Source organism: Rhinolophus sinicus, chromosome 5, assembly GCF_057876585.1.
Source record: "Rhinolophus sinicus isolate RSI-liver-muscle chromosome 5, RSI-T2T, whole genome shotgun sequence".
NCBI classification, from domain to species: domain Eukaryota; kingdom Metazoa; phylum Chordata; class Mammalia; order Chiroptera; family Rhinolophidae; genus Rhinolophus; species Rhinolophus sinicus.
This window is the reverse complement of record NC_142505.1, coordinates 45,238,906-45,255,977: the sequence shown is the minus strand read 5'-3', so window position 1 is coordinate 45,255,977 and position 17,072 is coordinate 45,238,906. Positions and strand designations below refer to the sequence as shown.

The 17,072-nt window shown below is 38.3% G+C and overlaps 1 protein-coding gene across 4 annotated transcripts in view; it reads left to right on the top strand.

The window, feature by feature from the left end:
* Positions 1–14,491, top strand: part of GRM7 (glutamate metabotropic receptor 7) — an 820,225-nt gene extending 805,734 nt beyond the window's left edge. For all 4 annotated transcript variants that reach the window (XM_074313055.2, XM_074313056.2, XM_074313054.2 and 1 more), the window contains one exon: positions 13,290–14,491. Coding sequence is in view for 2 of the 4 variants with exons in the window: in XM_074313056.2 (XP_074169157.1) it covers positions 13,290–13,406 (117 nt within the window). In the remaining 2 variants the exon portion in view is untranslated. The remainder of the gene's footprint in view (positions 1–13,289) is intronic.
* Positions 14,492–17,072: the final 2,581 nt, after the last annotated feature.

The following is a 17,072-nucleotide window of genomic DNA, read 5'->3' as shown; positions in this document are numbered from 1 at the left end:
ATACAAAGTCTCTCTTCCCTCAGCTAATAGTTGTGGTTACTCCTGATCATTCTGTGTGATAAGCAAACTCTTCCATTTTCTCTGACTAGGAGTAACTATGCCCAACAACTATGCCCAATTGGGAATCACTTGCCCAATAACTATGAAGACCAGAGGACTTTCATACTCTAGGAAACAGATTAAAACAGACCTCGCAGGTTTCTCACCACTTCGCGTCTACAATTTCAGAAAGAAGGAGAAAAACTCCTGGCAGAAACCAAACTCAAAGATACAAGTTTCAAGGAATACCACACAGAGAAGTGAGTTAGCACCTCTCCATTAGCTCCAACAAATCCCCAAACAAGGACCTATCATCTTTCACCCATTATGTTAATTTATTTATTTATGTTAGTATTACTTACACATTGTCATAAGTCCTGTGGACACAATAGTGACTAAGACAGGATGTGTAGAGTTTACATTCTAGAGGGGAAACAAGTAAATGAATTGAAATATAAATAAATTAAAACACTTCAGAGAGTGATAGTGGAAGGTGAAGACAAATAAAAATGTGCAATGATGTCGGGAAATTGGGAGTTGGTGAGTATTATTTATAGATGGAACCAAGATAGCCCTCTCCAAAAGGTGACATTTAAACTGAAACCTAAAGAAGGAGAAGATATTTCTACCTGTGGAAATATCTGAGGGAAGAACACTCCAGAACACAGGTGACCTATAGTCATAGGGTATCTCTGCCTCCACACCCTTTCTTCCTTTCCGGGATGTTCTAGTGGCATGGGTTTTATGGAAAAGTCCCTCTGGATGACCTTTGGAGCCTGACACTCAATTCTTTCCCTGCTTCTTCACACGGGTCTGCATTTTATCAGTCCTTAGGAGAGTTCTGTTGAATAAATCAATTCCTCTCTTCCTCTCTCTCTCTCTCTCTCTCTCTCTCTCTCTCTCTCTCTCTCTCTCTCTCTCACACACACACACACACAGACACACAGACACACACACACACACACACAGACACACACACACACACACACACACACACACACACACACACACCTTGAATTAGAAGGCACAGGAACGGTGGCATGCACTGATTATCCTTCTAACCCAGGGCACAGTATTTATATTATTACTTCTGCAGACTACTGTGTCAGCGATAGCACCCATGGAGTAAGCTGGCTGCTCAGCAGATGAGATCAAGTGTGTGAGAGGATGACTTAGACAAAGTCAGACAATTATCTGACAGGCACTTCCCATTCTTAACAGATATAACCAACCCACCCAACATTTTCTCCCTCTGAGGCCTGACATGATGATTTGCATATTTTAAAAGCCAAACTCATTAAAAAGATGAATAGACGTACTTAATTTTTAGAGCTATTTTTACTCAAATGTTAGGAAAAAATATCTCTCGTGGGCTTCCAGTGGTACATTCAACATTTGAATGCTTTAGGAAACACTTTAGGAGGCCATTTATTATATGATGTAGATATACCCAGTGAGGGGAAAAAATGAAGGACTAGACAAAATTCTTAGGGCCTTTTTTCAGTGAAAAGCCCAGAAGAAATAGCCATTTTAGGATTAATAATGGGTCATAGCATATAAGTGTTCTTATTCTATTTGGATAACAAGAAAATAGCAGAAGAGGCAAATAGATTGTCTAAGAGAGTTACCCACGAGGGTCTCTTCAGAGACTGCTTCTCAGGAGCACTCAGACCAAAATGCTTGAGAGATGGTTACTGGCATCTACTTATATCCTGCCAAAAACTTGTTCAAAAGTGTTTACTTTCCTTTCAACGTAAAAATAGTGACATTACAGAAAAAATACTTTTAAAAGAGTAAAATGACTACAATTCCACCACCCCAATAGAGTTTTATAAATCATTTCTCCTAACTTTTTTATTTTGAAACATTTAAAACCTCCAAATACATTGAAATGAAGAATATCCACTCACATATAATGTCCACTTACTAACATTTTGCCACATTCATGTTCTCTCTCGATGTGTATATGGATATTTTCCCCATGAAATGTTTCAAAGCAAGTTGTAGACATCACGACACTAATATCCTAAAAGACTTCAGCATGTATCTCCTAAGAATGATAACTCTGTCCTACAAAACCTCAATATCATTTCACACCCAGTAAACTTAATATTGATGCAATATTATCACTTGCCACAAAAACAAAAATTCAAATTTTCTGTTTCCCCAATATAGCTGTTTTTCTTTTTTAAACCCATGGTCCAGTCAATCCATTATTGCATTTAGTGTTTTTGTCTCTTTAGTCTCTTTTAATCTGAAATAGTCCCACTTTTTTTTTTTTTTTTTTTTTGGTCCTTTGTGACTCTGACATTTTTTTAAAAGCCCACCAGATTTCTTGCAGCTTTTAATAATTGGAGGCATTTTTCAGACTTTTCAGTACATAGTTTTAATTATAGAGTACTTACAATTTTGTAACCTATTCTTTGTACTATACATTATTAGTGCTACAGCAATAGCAATTTCCATGTTATTGCATTGTCTTAATAACCATTACATTTGATAGATTTAAAATGCCCCATCAAATGATTGCATTTGAATTTATTTAATCACCCTCAAGAATTAGATACTTAGGTCCTTTAAAATTGTAAATAATACTGTACATCTTCATGAACACCTTAAAGCATATAGCTTGGTCCTTTTTATTTTCATTTAATATTCTTAATACGTACGTATGTTTTTCCAAATATGTATTGTTTTTCTAGTACTAATTCATAGGATTTACTACTTTAAAAAAGTTTGTTATTCATTTTAGAAAACAAAAAATTGAACACCTCGAATTCACATGTTTAATTTTAATTTTTATTACAAAAATTTGCTATTATTAAATAACTGAGGACATTAATTTGCAAACTGAATAAGAGGATGAAAGGGACTTCCCATCATTACAAAGTCCTGATGTTGAGACTAACATATTAGGTTCAAGTCTGAGTGTGAACTGGTCAGTTTCACACGGTGGAAATCTATGTATGAGACATGATTGTTGCACTCTCAAGCTTTACACTCAATGTACAATTTAGCCAAGGGGAATATGCTCTATTAGATTGAATGCTCTTTGAGGAGAGGGACATGTCTTAGTCCTTTTGTTTCCCCAGCAACCGTTTTTTAACAATTAGCAAACATGTGCTTTACGGTGATGGAGCTTTGGTTGCCTTCTATTATCTATAGTAGATTCCAAGCCTTCTATCTTCCAAAGCCAGGATCCCAAAATACGCAGGCCTTAGAAAATTATAGCTATATTTATTCCTGGACAGAGCTTCAGCTCTCAGGCCCTGTCTTTTGCCTACTAGGTTAAGCTGAGTTGAATTTCAAGAAAGGAAGGCAAGTTCAGGTTTCCTTCATCTCTTTTCTTTGCCTGGCCAGGAGGCCTCTCTGGATTCCTCTCCTTTGAGCCCACGGGGTCGTCTACATCTGCAGTCACAGCAGGAGTCAACTGAACTGGACTTAACAGAAATTGACAGTCATTTAAACAAACAACCTAGCTCTGGCCTCAAGGGTGCTTCCACATGACAATGGCCCAAATGGTTCTTGCCCACAGTCTCATCCCCAAGAGAACATGGTGTTGGAGCAATGGTGGCACTATGAGATGTTTCCTCATCTAGAACCCCACTGTGGCACCACCTTGGAATTCTACTCACGACAAACACAGTCCAAATCATTCTATTAACTCCTAGCTAATCTGCTTTTCTGAAATCACTATCCTCTTCCTCTACCTCATTTCCAATCCATCCTCCGGGCTACTGTTAGAGCATTCTCTCTTTTCAAATATTGGTGAACTTCTCACAATTAATCCCAATATATAGAAACATATATATAGCATAAAACACCCTTGGCAATCTGAAGTTAATCTCCCTAGCAATCTCTTCTGACAGCATTCTTTCTTCTCTGCATAAACCTTGTGTTTTGCCGGACTCTTCATATTATTTGCTGTTCTCTCCAAATCCTAAGCTTTTTTGCAGAATATGGCTTTTCCAGTGTCGTGTCCTCAGTCTGGAATGTTCTTCAATGCTTATACCCTATCACTTAGGCCAGCCTGACCAATGTCTATAATTTACTGCTCAAGACACAGTTCAACACTCCCTCCTCTTTGAAACTTTGCCTAAGTTCATCAGGCAGTATTTTTTACCTCTTCTTCCATGCACAAGTTTCTGATGCCACCTCCTGCCAGTGTTGGAATTCTTCATGCTTACTACTGCTTCTGCTCACTCTTTGTTCCTACTGTCTCAGCCTTTCAGATCCAGCCTCAGAGACTGGACTTCAGTCTATAGTCAAATATTTGCATAGCTTCTCTCTCACCTCCTACAAGTCTCTACTCAAATGCCACCCTCTGAAGCTGACTACCACGCTACCTAGGACAGTGACCCCCACCCAGTGGTGGCCTGACATCATCATATAGCTGATCCTCCTGATTCTGATTCTATATTTGCAAACTCACCTATCTGCTAAAATTGAACTGTAACTCTAAAATGAATACTTGTGTTTTTGCACTCATGTGTGGGGAGATGCACAGAGCAGAGAAACACACACACATTCCAAGCTGAGGACAAACAAGATGCCACCCTGCCTTCCTGTTTTAACTTTCATATGGAAACCAGTGTGCCTTTTGAAGTCTATTTAATTCCTGTGTTGCCCACATTTGTGCTTTGTGGGGGCTATTTTTCTTTTTATACTGCTGTTGCTATGAGTTCGACGGTAATGAATCAATAATATATATTAACTATGCTGTCTTTAACAGAAACACACATAAACAAGGTTCTGTCATAATTGGTTGATGAAAATGTTGTGACCAGAGGCTCACAGGAACCTAACCCTATATTTCCCCTAGGAGCAATTGTTCAGTGTTCACTAATTCCGTGTTTGTGGCAACTTTATAGACTATAACAATGGATAACAAGAATTGGACACATTTACTTTTTTGTTAATGATCTGTCTCCACCAAGAAGAATGTAAACCCCATAAAAGTGGGACTATACTGTTTTGTATTATAACATGACTATATCCCCCCACCTATCATACTGTCTGACACATAGTAGGTACTCAATAAATGTATTGAACTGCACTGATCTGGCAGTTGTTCAAGGCTAGAGAGTATTTTTTCCTTACCTTTGTACCACTAGTTTTTAACCAAGCTACTAGCACACTGTGAAACTCTCAGTACTAGTTGAATAAATGAATCAAGAGGTGAATGAATGGACTGTGAATCTCCTAGCCAAAAATAGTAGCAAGGCCTGGATTTTAGCCAGAGCTTTTCATCCAGGAACACTAAGCACTACTCCACTATTATTTTATCATGATTGTCTTTTTGTAGCATTATCCTTAGGGCAGACTTTGATGCACGTCTTCAATCTTGGATGCATCATTGCTCTGCGTCCATAATATGCTCTGGAATGCTCACATCTATAATATATTGAAATTGCAAAATACATAAAATCTCTTCAATGCCCAGGCAAAGTGCATAACAAGAAAAAGCAGAAATCTTTGATGCTGTAATTCAATGCATTCTTTTATTCCAGGCAAAACAAATATGGACCCAATCACATTACCCAGAGTTTAATGTGGCTAAGCTTAAAGATGTTTCAAAACAAACTTAGTCTACTTGTTTCACACACATCTTCTAAGAACCCTGTAAACCTCTGCTTGATGCTTTACATTTTAAAGTACAAATTAAGATTTTTTTCTAAAGAAACACTAGAAGTTTCCTTGACTCTTTTCATGGCAGAATTGAAAATTGATTTGTCAGTTTCAGCCAGGCAGTTTTGGCTCCCCTTGGATGTTAAAAGGGGAAAAAAGAATGTAGTGGTTTAAAAGTTACAAATGAAATCTGAGGAGTGATAGAAATGGCTATCTTTGTATACAATAGCACCCACAGGGAAACTGAGGGAAAAATGGCAAAGTATTATTTTGCATTCTATGTCTCTCTGAAGATCCTCTGAGAGCTGATAATGACTTGACAGAGCAGAAACCACTCTATAGTAAGACACTGAATAAATATACACTTCCTAGGCATTAGGGGGAAAATGGCCTCTTCCATCCTGACAGTTACAGTGCTAACATTGGAGACACACATGAGAAATAAGTCATTCACCCTGGTTAAGTACGTACAGCAAAAGAAAAGCAGAGAGGCCATAAGAGAGTGGAGCAGGGACATCTAACATATCTGGAGAGGTCAGGAAAGCCTCCTGGAGCAAGTGGCTTTGAGAAACCACAACCCAGCCAGGAGCAGAAGGCAACCAGTTAAGGAGAAAAGGCAGTCCGCATGTAGGGAGGGAACAGCAAGTGTGAAGATTCTGCTTCAAAACCATTGAGGGCTCCCCCTTAGCCTCTCAAATATAGCAAATCCTTGAATAACATTATTTTGTTCAATATTGTTTCATTATAATGTTGATGAGAAAAAAAATTGCTTCAATCCAAGGCCACTGTTTGTGTGGAGTGTGCATTTTCTTGCCATGTCTGCGTGGGTTTTCTCCAGGATTCCAGTTTCTTCCCACATCCCAAAGCTGTGCATGTGAGATGAACTGGCGTGTCTACATGGTCCCAGTCTGAGTACGGGTGTGTGTGTGTGTGTGTGTGTGTGTGTGTGTGTGTACACCCTGCAATGGAAAGGCTGCCTGTCTATGGTGGGGTCCCACCTTGTACCCTGAGCTGCCTCTGCCCAGAGAGGTTCCTGCCATCTGTGATCCTGAACTGGAAGGAGCTTGTTTTTATTCATCTTCCTTAAATGTATGTATAGCTCACATGTATTTCAACGTTTAGCATTAGAAGTGTTTTGGGTCTTTATTTTGCAGTTTGGTGATGTTTTTGTGACCAGAAATATGCCATAGGAACCTAACTCTTGTTTATAACAGTTAGTCTATGGTAAAACTGTTTCACTTAAAGTCAGTTTCCAAGAACCTGTCACCTACGTTACATGAGGACTTACTATATCACTGCCTTCACTTCCCATTCAAGGCCTTTCACACAGGTCTCCATTCAGAAGCTAAGTAACCATAGGAATTGTATCTTGTGTATTATTCTTCTTGAATTTAGTATGATAGCACGCATGTTTACTGATGTAATTACCTAGCCCCTCCTACCCTGCCAGCCTGAGTCCCAGCACTCTGACTCCCCTTCCCATGCACCTGGATGGAAACACAGTACATTGTTACATTACCCTGCCTCCTTCCTACATTCCCATTCTTCACTGCCCAGATCAAATGCCCATTTCACTGAGAAGCCTTTCCAGACGTAGTACAGTAGTATACTGCCATTCAAGACAAAGCTAATTAGCCCTTGTAAAATACCTTTATGCACTTATCACAGGTGCTGTAACCATTTCCCCTCCTAGAACACAAGTTCCAAAACAACAGGGATATATCTGACTCATTTCTCTGACCCTGGTAACAATGGGGCAAGCACTTGGCACATGGTCCCTAAGGCTCCCTTGGTTGTTGCTTTTTGTTCTCTCAAAATAGGTTCCTATTGGTCTGCACGCACGCAGACTGGTCCCAGCAGCTTCAGGAGCCCATCATCCATTGAACTGCCTCCCTCACTCAACACTGGTGAAGGGTGCCTGGTTTATCTTGGGGTATCCTCTCAATGTGAGGCTGGGCTATGACTTCATGCCTTATCCTTATCATGCCAAGTAGGACAAAAGCAAGGAAATGCCGACCACTTGCTGCTGGCACATGGCAGCCTTCTATAGATGTTAAATGTAATCTGAATATACAATTAATAAGAAGTGCGCACATAGCTTACAGACTTCCAAGCCTGGTTTGCACAGTTAGCATGCATTAGAATGACTGGAATTTAAGTGTTAAATAATACTTTGTTAGATGAATGGCTGGAAAGATGGACAGAAATTCAGATTTTGGAGATTTTTGCAACTGGCTTAGAATCAATGGTGATTTGGAATCCTGAGTTATTTAACCGATTGACTGCATTTTCATTCCTGCTAAGTTCTTTGTGTCAAGATGTCCAGCTAACTAACATAAAAACAAATAGTCTATCATTCTCCTGGCAGATTGTGGTGGCAGAGTTGGGGGTGGGACCAAGGAAATGTAGAAAAGTCAATTATTATTTAGTTCAGAGTTCAGCTTGTATAATTGTGAATGACTCATTTTTCAGTAATCATGTTCTTCATTCTTGTTCTTTTTCATCTTTTTGGCTGAGTAATGTGCTACTCTTAGATGGCAGTCAATTTAAAAAAAAAAAAAAAAAGATGTAGAAATCATTATAAAATGAGTTACCTTTAAAACACACACACACATACACAAAAGCACAGGAAGTTTACTAGCCTTTTTGAAATCCTGAATGAGAATTAACACTTAAGGGTAACATCTCCTCTTCTGCCATTAAATGATGGGCTAAAAGCAATTTACCAATGAAACCAACAGGCAGGAAACAGATCATTGACCACAGAAGGACTTATTAGAAGAAGTATTTCCTTTTGCTTTAGTAACTGTAAATCATAATGTGAAGACTCCCTCCAGTTGAGATATGTATAACCATTCAACTCTGAATTTTGGTCAGCAGGGATGCTGTAGCAGAGGGAAAGGGCAGAGCAGACACTGTTTAGAATGGGTTCATAGAAAAGTCAGTTTGGACACAGTCTCAGCAGCCAATAAACCAGCATTCCAAAGTCTGGTTAGCTTTACAAATGACTAAAGTAATACGCAGGATCAAGATTTAAGGACTAACCAAAGCATTTCAAAAAGTATGTTCTTATACAGTACAAAGGGATCTATTAAAAGAGGGGGCTATATAATCAAATCAATGTGGGGAACAGTACAAATAGTATCGCAGAGTCACAAACTGACAGCCTAGAGATTCTCTGGCCTCCTTCCTTTGACTTGATAAATATTTTAATTTGATTTTGAATCTTCTGCTAAAAACAGAATGTGTAATTCCAAGAACAGAGCCCAACTCATGATGTGTACTCAATAAATGAAAAATAAATTTTGAAATATTTTCAAATAAGCGAAAAATGAAATTTTACATAAAAATACAGAAGTTCAGCTCTTCTTCAAAGAAGAAATATCTGACTAAACTGAGGTAACATCCCACAGTGACTATGCTTTGTAGGTCGGGTAGGTGTTTTCTAACTCACTGTGGTTCATACTGTTCCCCAACACCTCACACCTGGCCCATTTCACTCATATGTTGTGCCCAGTCACTACAGGAAAATTCCCTTAGAGAATCAAAAAGCAAATCATTATATGAAAGACTCAGAAATGTCCTGCACATGTGATATATATCTAGAAATAAAGTTTCTGAATCAATGATGTGCATATGTTCAGCTTTTCTAGATTATTTCCAAATCGTTGTCCCATGTAATTGTACCAATTTTCATTCCTACCAGTGTGACCAAAATATTCCCACTTCTTCACACCCTCATCAATACTTGGTATTGGTACATTCTTACTTTGTAATGGTGTGGGCATAAAATACTATCGTGTTATTTTAACTTACGTTTCTTTTACCAACGAGGTTGAGTATTTCTCATTCATTTGTTTTTCCTCACCTACAAATTGCCCTTTTATATCTATAATCCACTAAAAAATTAGATTGCATTTCATTTATTTATATGTTAAAATATTTTTGATGTCAATCCTTTGTCAGATAAATATGTCTCAAGTAACTTCACCTGGTCTACAGCTTTGTTATTTAACATTATAAATGATGTTATTTTTCAGATACCATCGTGTTATTGGGAAGAATTAGAAAGCAGGGTCCATCAACACGAAAAGAGTCACAGAAATTTTGCTGTGTTTTTACAAGAAAACAATTTAGTAACCATGATTACCAAATCAAAACAAATAAATCTTAAAACCATCACGTTATATGGAAAACAGTTTGCAAATGGATATTCATGGAGTTATACCATGTCTGTACAATTTAAAAATACACAAAGTAATACTATGTAGAGATTCAGGGCAGTAGGAGTATGAAGCTCCTTGGGAAGGATGCACACCAACAGCACAATAATAGCTCTGGTGGGAGGAGGCGAGGAGGCTCACGGTGGGGATAGGTAAGTGGGAAGGGCTTCTGCTATGTTGTGTTTCCTCCGGATGGATGAAGGCAAAGATGTCAATGTGTGTTATATTCGAGGCTGTGATATATTATTGTTTTCACCTTTTGTAGCTCTTTGAATCACTTAATACACAAACTTACACATACATACTTCTATACACACACATTTATTTTTTTTAAAAGAGCTCAGGAAAACACAGGGTATAATGTCAATGAACTATAGAATTCCTTATTTAAAAAATAAGGAAATTAAATATTGGGTAGGGAAAAGAGCCCTATATAATTTTACTTACAGTGTTTCCCATAATTCAATGTTTCTTATACCATCCATGAGACTCTTCACTCTTCTCTTTTTTCTTTTTTTCTACACTTCCTGTAATCTGGGTTACAACTGTTCCATAGAGCACACTTTGAGAAACATAATTTTTGTGAGACAAAAGGTTCAAAGAAAATTAAAAAGAAAACTAGTTCACTGAAGTTAGTGTCAAATTGAGTTTGATTTTGACAAACACCAAGAATAAGTTGGAATGTCTGTGCTTCTTAAGTAGCAAAGACACATCAGTAATTCAAAAGCTAGTGTCCACACACTTGCCTCATTGCAAACACCAACTATTCAAGATACCTTGCTTTGAGAACCACTGATGTAATAACTTGTAAAAATTCAATAGGGGCCATGCCATCTATTCCTCCTGCTCCTTAAAACTTATAACTTCATAAGAAAAAATGCTAGCTATTTTAAAATAAAAAGTAGATTTCCTTAGCAAGTGTTTTACTCCACAACTATTTTGAGCTAAGCGCTTTTCTTTCCTAGGCCATAAACTACATTGCTATTCAAATAAATGAAATTACTGGACAGCACAGGCACTTATTTTATTTACTCATGGGGCTAGAACGGTTTAAATATAAACATCATAATACTTTGGACACTGCTCTGAAAAGTACATAAATTGTAAAGTACGTGTAAAGTACAACTCCATTATCATTTTGCTGCAATGTTCCTGAGCTATTGTGCAAAGAAAGCATGCACTGAGGTTAATCATTTGTATAGAAGTTTGTAATTTAAAAACACATTTATGCCTTATGTTTCCAGATGCAAAACTGGGATATTTCATATGTTCTTGACATTAACAGTCCACAGGGAGGCAATTATCCTACCCATTTTACAGGGGCCCAGACAAGGTCAATGTCATTGGACTGACGTAAGTCACACCTCAAGGAAGCAAGCGATAGAGCTTAATCAGAACCAGGGCCTGTGAACCGGGGCCCCTCCTTTCTGAATGGAGAGTCGTAAACAGCACTCACCCCAAGGCTACGTGAAAACACAAGAAGATAGTCCATGCCAAGCATGGGTGCATTTCATTATCATCATTTCTAATTGTTTTTAAACATAAGCTCATCTTGATTATAGTGTTATGAAAACTGATGCTCAGCTTTACAGTGAAAAGACAATTGTTTTCTAAGTTACTCATTCTTTTATCAAAGACTCTTCCTGAGTAATTGGTGTTTTAAAGTAACCTGTTTGAGGAATTACAAATATGTTTTGCTTTTTTCCACAAGACAGTTATGCTTATGTGGAAAACAATCTTGATTCATCACACGATAGAGGTGGTCTCAGATATTTGGGTCAGTGTAAGCTTTCGGGCTTGTTTATTTACCCCCCTTTGTCCTGAGGATAATTAATATGGTGGCATTTGACAAGGTACACTGTGACTATTTCTTGCAACTGTCAGCCGTGTGTTTCTAGCTATGACACTGTAAATAGCTTCGGAGTCAAAGGAAAATAAAACATCTTCAGCAAGTTTTCCTCCTTACACTCAAACCAAGCATTTGCTGAAGACAATGAAGGCTGTGATAACAAAGGAAACTTTCTTCCAGGACTTGGGGATTATTAAAGCCATGCGTTTGAGTGAGGACACATCCTGTAATTCTATTTTTCATCTAACTTTGGTTAATAAATGAAATATGATGTATTAGAGAAATAAGCCTTCAAGTCAGAATTTTCCAGAAGGATTATCCAACTTCTTAATCCAGAAAAGAAGATCAGCCTTTTTGTATAGTGCACATGTGCATATATGTATCCATAACATACTGTCTGCATTACTCAAAGCTCAGATACAAACTCGCTCTCAGTACATTATTGTGGCGTCTCTGTTCTTCTAAATTCACACCTAAATCCTTACTTATGAGTTCTGGATGAATTCTTGCTACTTGTTTGTGTGAAATGAACAGTACTATGTAGGATCTAAGAACAATAAGTAAAACAATCCATCTATAAATGCTGCATGACATTTACTTGGCGTCCAACAGAAGCTGATGAAAAACTACTAAGATTTAATGAATAAAGAACATGTCACATCACAGCAATTGCATTACTTGGTATTAAGAGCTCGGACATAAAACAGTCATACCTTGGGATCTCGGTGTTTTTGTTTTCAGCATAAGGACAGGAAAGGGTCTGGTTTCCTCATCAGCTACTCATCAGTGCCTGGCCTCGTGTCTAGGCATGGCAGATGGTGGGCAATTGACACTTATCTACTAAATGAACGACTGAATGAATGAGTGAGTGAATGAAGGTTAGTCCTGAAATCACTGTACCAAACAGAATAATTTATTCTACATTTAAGGGAACCAAATGCAGGCTGTGTGTGTGTTGAGACACCTGGAAGATTTAACTAGCTTCAAACCTTGATGGAACTAGTCCTGTGAATTACCATAAACAATTTACTGATGCTAAGACTACAAAAGTCAATCTCTAGTAATTTGACTGCGTGAATCAGAACTGGAGAAGGCACTCTGGTTGACCTAACCTGCAGTCAACCTAAGTAAATTCCAGTGAGGCAGGACAGACCTTTCCTAAGCAAAGGTCATTTACTATGAAAAAAAGTCTGGGAGAAGATCACACCACAAAATACACTACAACATGGGTGCGTCCTTTAAGCTTAGGGCTGGCTAATTAGAAAGCATGATAACCACTGATAAATTTACTAATGTTACAAACCCTAAAGCGGGAGATCGGAGACATACCAGAATAAAGAGCCCAGATGATTTGAGAATTGCTGGACATTGCAGGTTTTAGTGACCAAAACCTCAGCAAATAGTCATAGGAATCCAAAGTGATTTGCGTGTTCCAAATGGCGCATTGTCCTATCTTGACTTTCCACCCAAGTCATCACAGATCTAGTTCTGCTTCTACCTTTGCAAATATAGTCATTGCCACAACTGACTCTTTCACATTTTTCTTTCAGGCCCTGCTGCAAAAAAGAAGTATGTCAGTTATAATAACCTGGTTATCTAACCTGTTCCATTCCATGGAACCACGGAGGAGGGAGACCTCAGTTATTTCGTCACCCAACCTGGCATAGGACTCTTTCGGTCCTGCCCGCTACCCATCACTGGAGGAGCATCCCCAGCCAGGAGACCAATGTTAGAGGATCCAAGTGTCCTACACAGCTGCTTTATGAAATATTCTTACTTTATCTTGGCTTAATAAGTCACTGGCATCAGCACTGCCAACTTGGCTGCAATTTTGGACCTTCCTGACCAAAGGGAGTGTTGAGACTCAAGTCCCACCAGGCTCTCTAGGATGAAGCACGGAGAGCCACAGTGACTGTTTCGGGGCTGACCTGTCTTTCTACGTATGTACTTCCAGGTTGCAAGGTTTTGAAATTTTCTGTACAGTTTGTGAGGACTTTTGCACTTTATCATCTGATGTTGTACCTTGGTTCATTGTTTGTTTTTGAATGCCATGTTTTCATAGAGCCCTATTCTCTCAGACACGAAATCTTGGGGACATTGTTAAAACAATGAAAAATTTGAAAAGATCTCGGCAGACTAAAAAAAAGCCAAAAAAACAAAAACTTAAATCACATATGTACATGACTGTATAATTGCAATTATATTATCATGGCAAATCATGTTACTTTTTTTTAAGACATAAAAGGATACTTAAAGACCAATAACTGTGCTGATAAACTAGGCCCCACCTATCTATCGTTGGTAACTCATAAGTCACATGAAAGGAAGGTATTGGCTGAACTGAATAGAGGTCTTGATCTTTGGGATGCATGCCAGTAATGTATTTTACAGTACATGTTAATACTATGTTCACTATTCGTATTTGTGTTCTCTTTTATTTTAATTAGGGTATATGAATATTTTGCAATAATTTTAATAATGATTAAGCTATTTGGAAAAAAAAGAATATGGATTTTTCATGTCTTGAGGTTTTGTTCATGCCCCCATGACTGACCAGTGTGATAAGGACTTTTAAAAAAAAAAGCATGTATGTTTTTTACTGTTTGTAATAAGTACTTTCGTTAATCTTGCTGCTTATGTGCCAGTTTAGTGGAAAAACAACCTTGCTGAAAAAAATCCCCCCTTTCCATTCTCTTTCAATTCTGTGATATTGTCCAAGAATGTATCAATAAAATACTTTGGTTAACTTTTTTATTTTCTGCCATAAATATTTTAGTTGTCTACCCCCTTTTAGGTACAGTTGATTTCATAAAATCTTAACTTAGGGAAGAATGGAGACTCAAATGTTTAAAGGAAGAAGCCTTAGCTCACAACTAAAGCCATGTCTGAAATGCATACTCTAAACCCAGAGGTCTAAATTCTCTTATAAAAAAAGGAGCTACCACAAAGCCCATGCATTTTGTTTTTACATAATTAAAGCTGAAACCTGACAACCTTCAGATATTTACTCAGCAAGTTATCTATCAAACATAGCAAAAGTGCTAGAAGAAAGAAAATAAAGACATACAAGCTTCAATAAACAGCAGTCTGGGGACAATTTAGTGAAAAGATAAACATCTCTGCACAACTTCATTAAAGGACTTAAGTGAATAAGAATAACTATTAGGTTGGTGCAAAAGTAATTGCGGTTTTTGCAATTATTTTTAACATTTTAAACCGCAATTACTTTTGCACCAACCTAACATTGCAAAGCATTTGTCTATATCTGCGAACAAATATGGTAGCCATAGGTGACGGCAAGATTAAGACTTGGGGTTTCTAAACTCAACATTAAGAACTGCCCTCATTTATCAGCTCATAGTAACTTGGGTTTCAGGTGCACAAAAGAAAACCTATTTGCAGAGAGTGGTGACTTTTGTCCTTAGCCCTCAGGGCTGGACCCTCAAAATCCAAAATGTATTTAAATGACCTATTGTGCATCTAACTGTGATTAATTTTCTACTCTGATTAATAAAACCCACACCTGCTTATACCTTTGGCATCTGCCGACCTCTGCCTGCTGTCTCTCAGCTCCCTTGGCCCAGGGAATGTGTGTGCAAAGACGAGAAAAGTCATTTCACTTTCAGACAGAGAAAAACTAACATATGTCCCAGTTTTCCCAATCCCTCAAACACCCTGCCAATAGTAGACCATGGAGAAAATGCAAATCAAAAGTGAGCTTTGGATTATCCACATTTTCAAGTTGTAGAGACCAACAACCTAGTATAAAACCTGACTCTCTCTCCTACTAGCTGTCCTTGGGGATGTTACATAAATATTCTGAATCCTCCATTTCCTTACCTGGAAAATGAGTTAATACTACTGCCTACACCATAGGGTGAGGAGGGTTGAGAGCGAACACCAATGTGAATGGCTAACAACAGTGCTTGGCACACAGCTAGCTTGCCGTTCACAGTAGCTATTACGACCACCACCTCTACCACCAGGAGCATCAGCACCGTCAAGGGTGTCACAGGTTGTCCTCAGAACAAACTTCAGCGTGCAGTGCTTCCCCATTCCAGACACAGAAGCAGACTCTGGATAATAGCCCATGGGCAAGCCAGGCTGTCTTCTGGCCATGTAGTACAAAGAATTTCTTTCCCAACAAAGTTACATGAGAGGATATCCCCGTTATTCAAATGTCTAACCAAGAGTGCAGGAGAAACAGCAACAGCAATTTCATTTGGGATTGGAAAGAGCAGACTGCCAAAGACCTTTGCTTTGCCTCTGGATTCTCAGGGTAGAGCTGAGATCACAGTGATTGTGACCATCACAAGGATACAAGTGAAAGCTTCTCTAGCACCATGTACAAGGCACTTCTCTGTACACATTATATAGTTTATATATAGTATACTTTGTACTATATATATGTACTACAACGTATTTTTTGTATATACCGTGTTTCCCCCAAAATAAAACCGGGTCTTATATTAATTTTTGCTCCAAAAGATGCATTAGGGCTTATGTTCAGGGGATGTCATCCTGAAAAATCACACTAGGGCTTATTTTCTGGTTAGGTCTTATTTTCGGGGAAACACGGTAGTAACTTATTTAATCAAAATGCAGTTCTAACCATCTTCTACCACCCCCACCCCCAACCCAGTAGTTGAGTTGAAGTGTGCCTGTAGTCCTAGGACAGATGTATTAGAAAGTATTATCGATTGCAAGCAACATAACGAATGACACACAGGTCCCCTTGCTCTTTCTCAAATACCAAGCATATCCTACCTTTCCTCTCTTGCCTAGTTATTCCCCTCAGATGTCTGCAGGACTCCACTTCCTCATTCATTTCCATTCTCTCTTTTTTTTTTTTTTTGTAAAATTATTTTATTTTATTTTTTCCATTTTCTTCTTAACCTTCATTGTGCCGTAGGTCTTTTAAGGCCATATCTAACAGGGTAGCCATAGGGAATCCATGACCGTGCTTTATTTTTCTTTACAATACTTATCATTATTCGACCTTATAGATTTGATTCCTTGATTTTGTCAGACCCTTCTGCAATAACACCTACGAGATACAGACATTTTCTCTTTCACTCACTATGGTACCCCAGCACTTAGAACAGTGCCTGACAAGGAGGAGGCATTCTGTGAATATTTGTAAAGGGATCAGTGAAAGAAAGATGAAAGGATGGATGAAGACAAAAGGCTCTAGAATATGACAGGAGGGCTGGAGGAGCCTGTGCAGGTGGTTGTAGCCGGCTCTGTGCCAAGAGGCACTGGAGCAGGGTCTTGAAGGACAAACAAGATAATCAAGAGAAAGGAGAGATGTGCACATTTTACAGTCAGCCCCG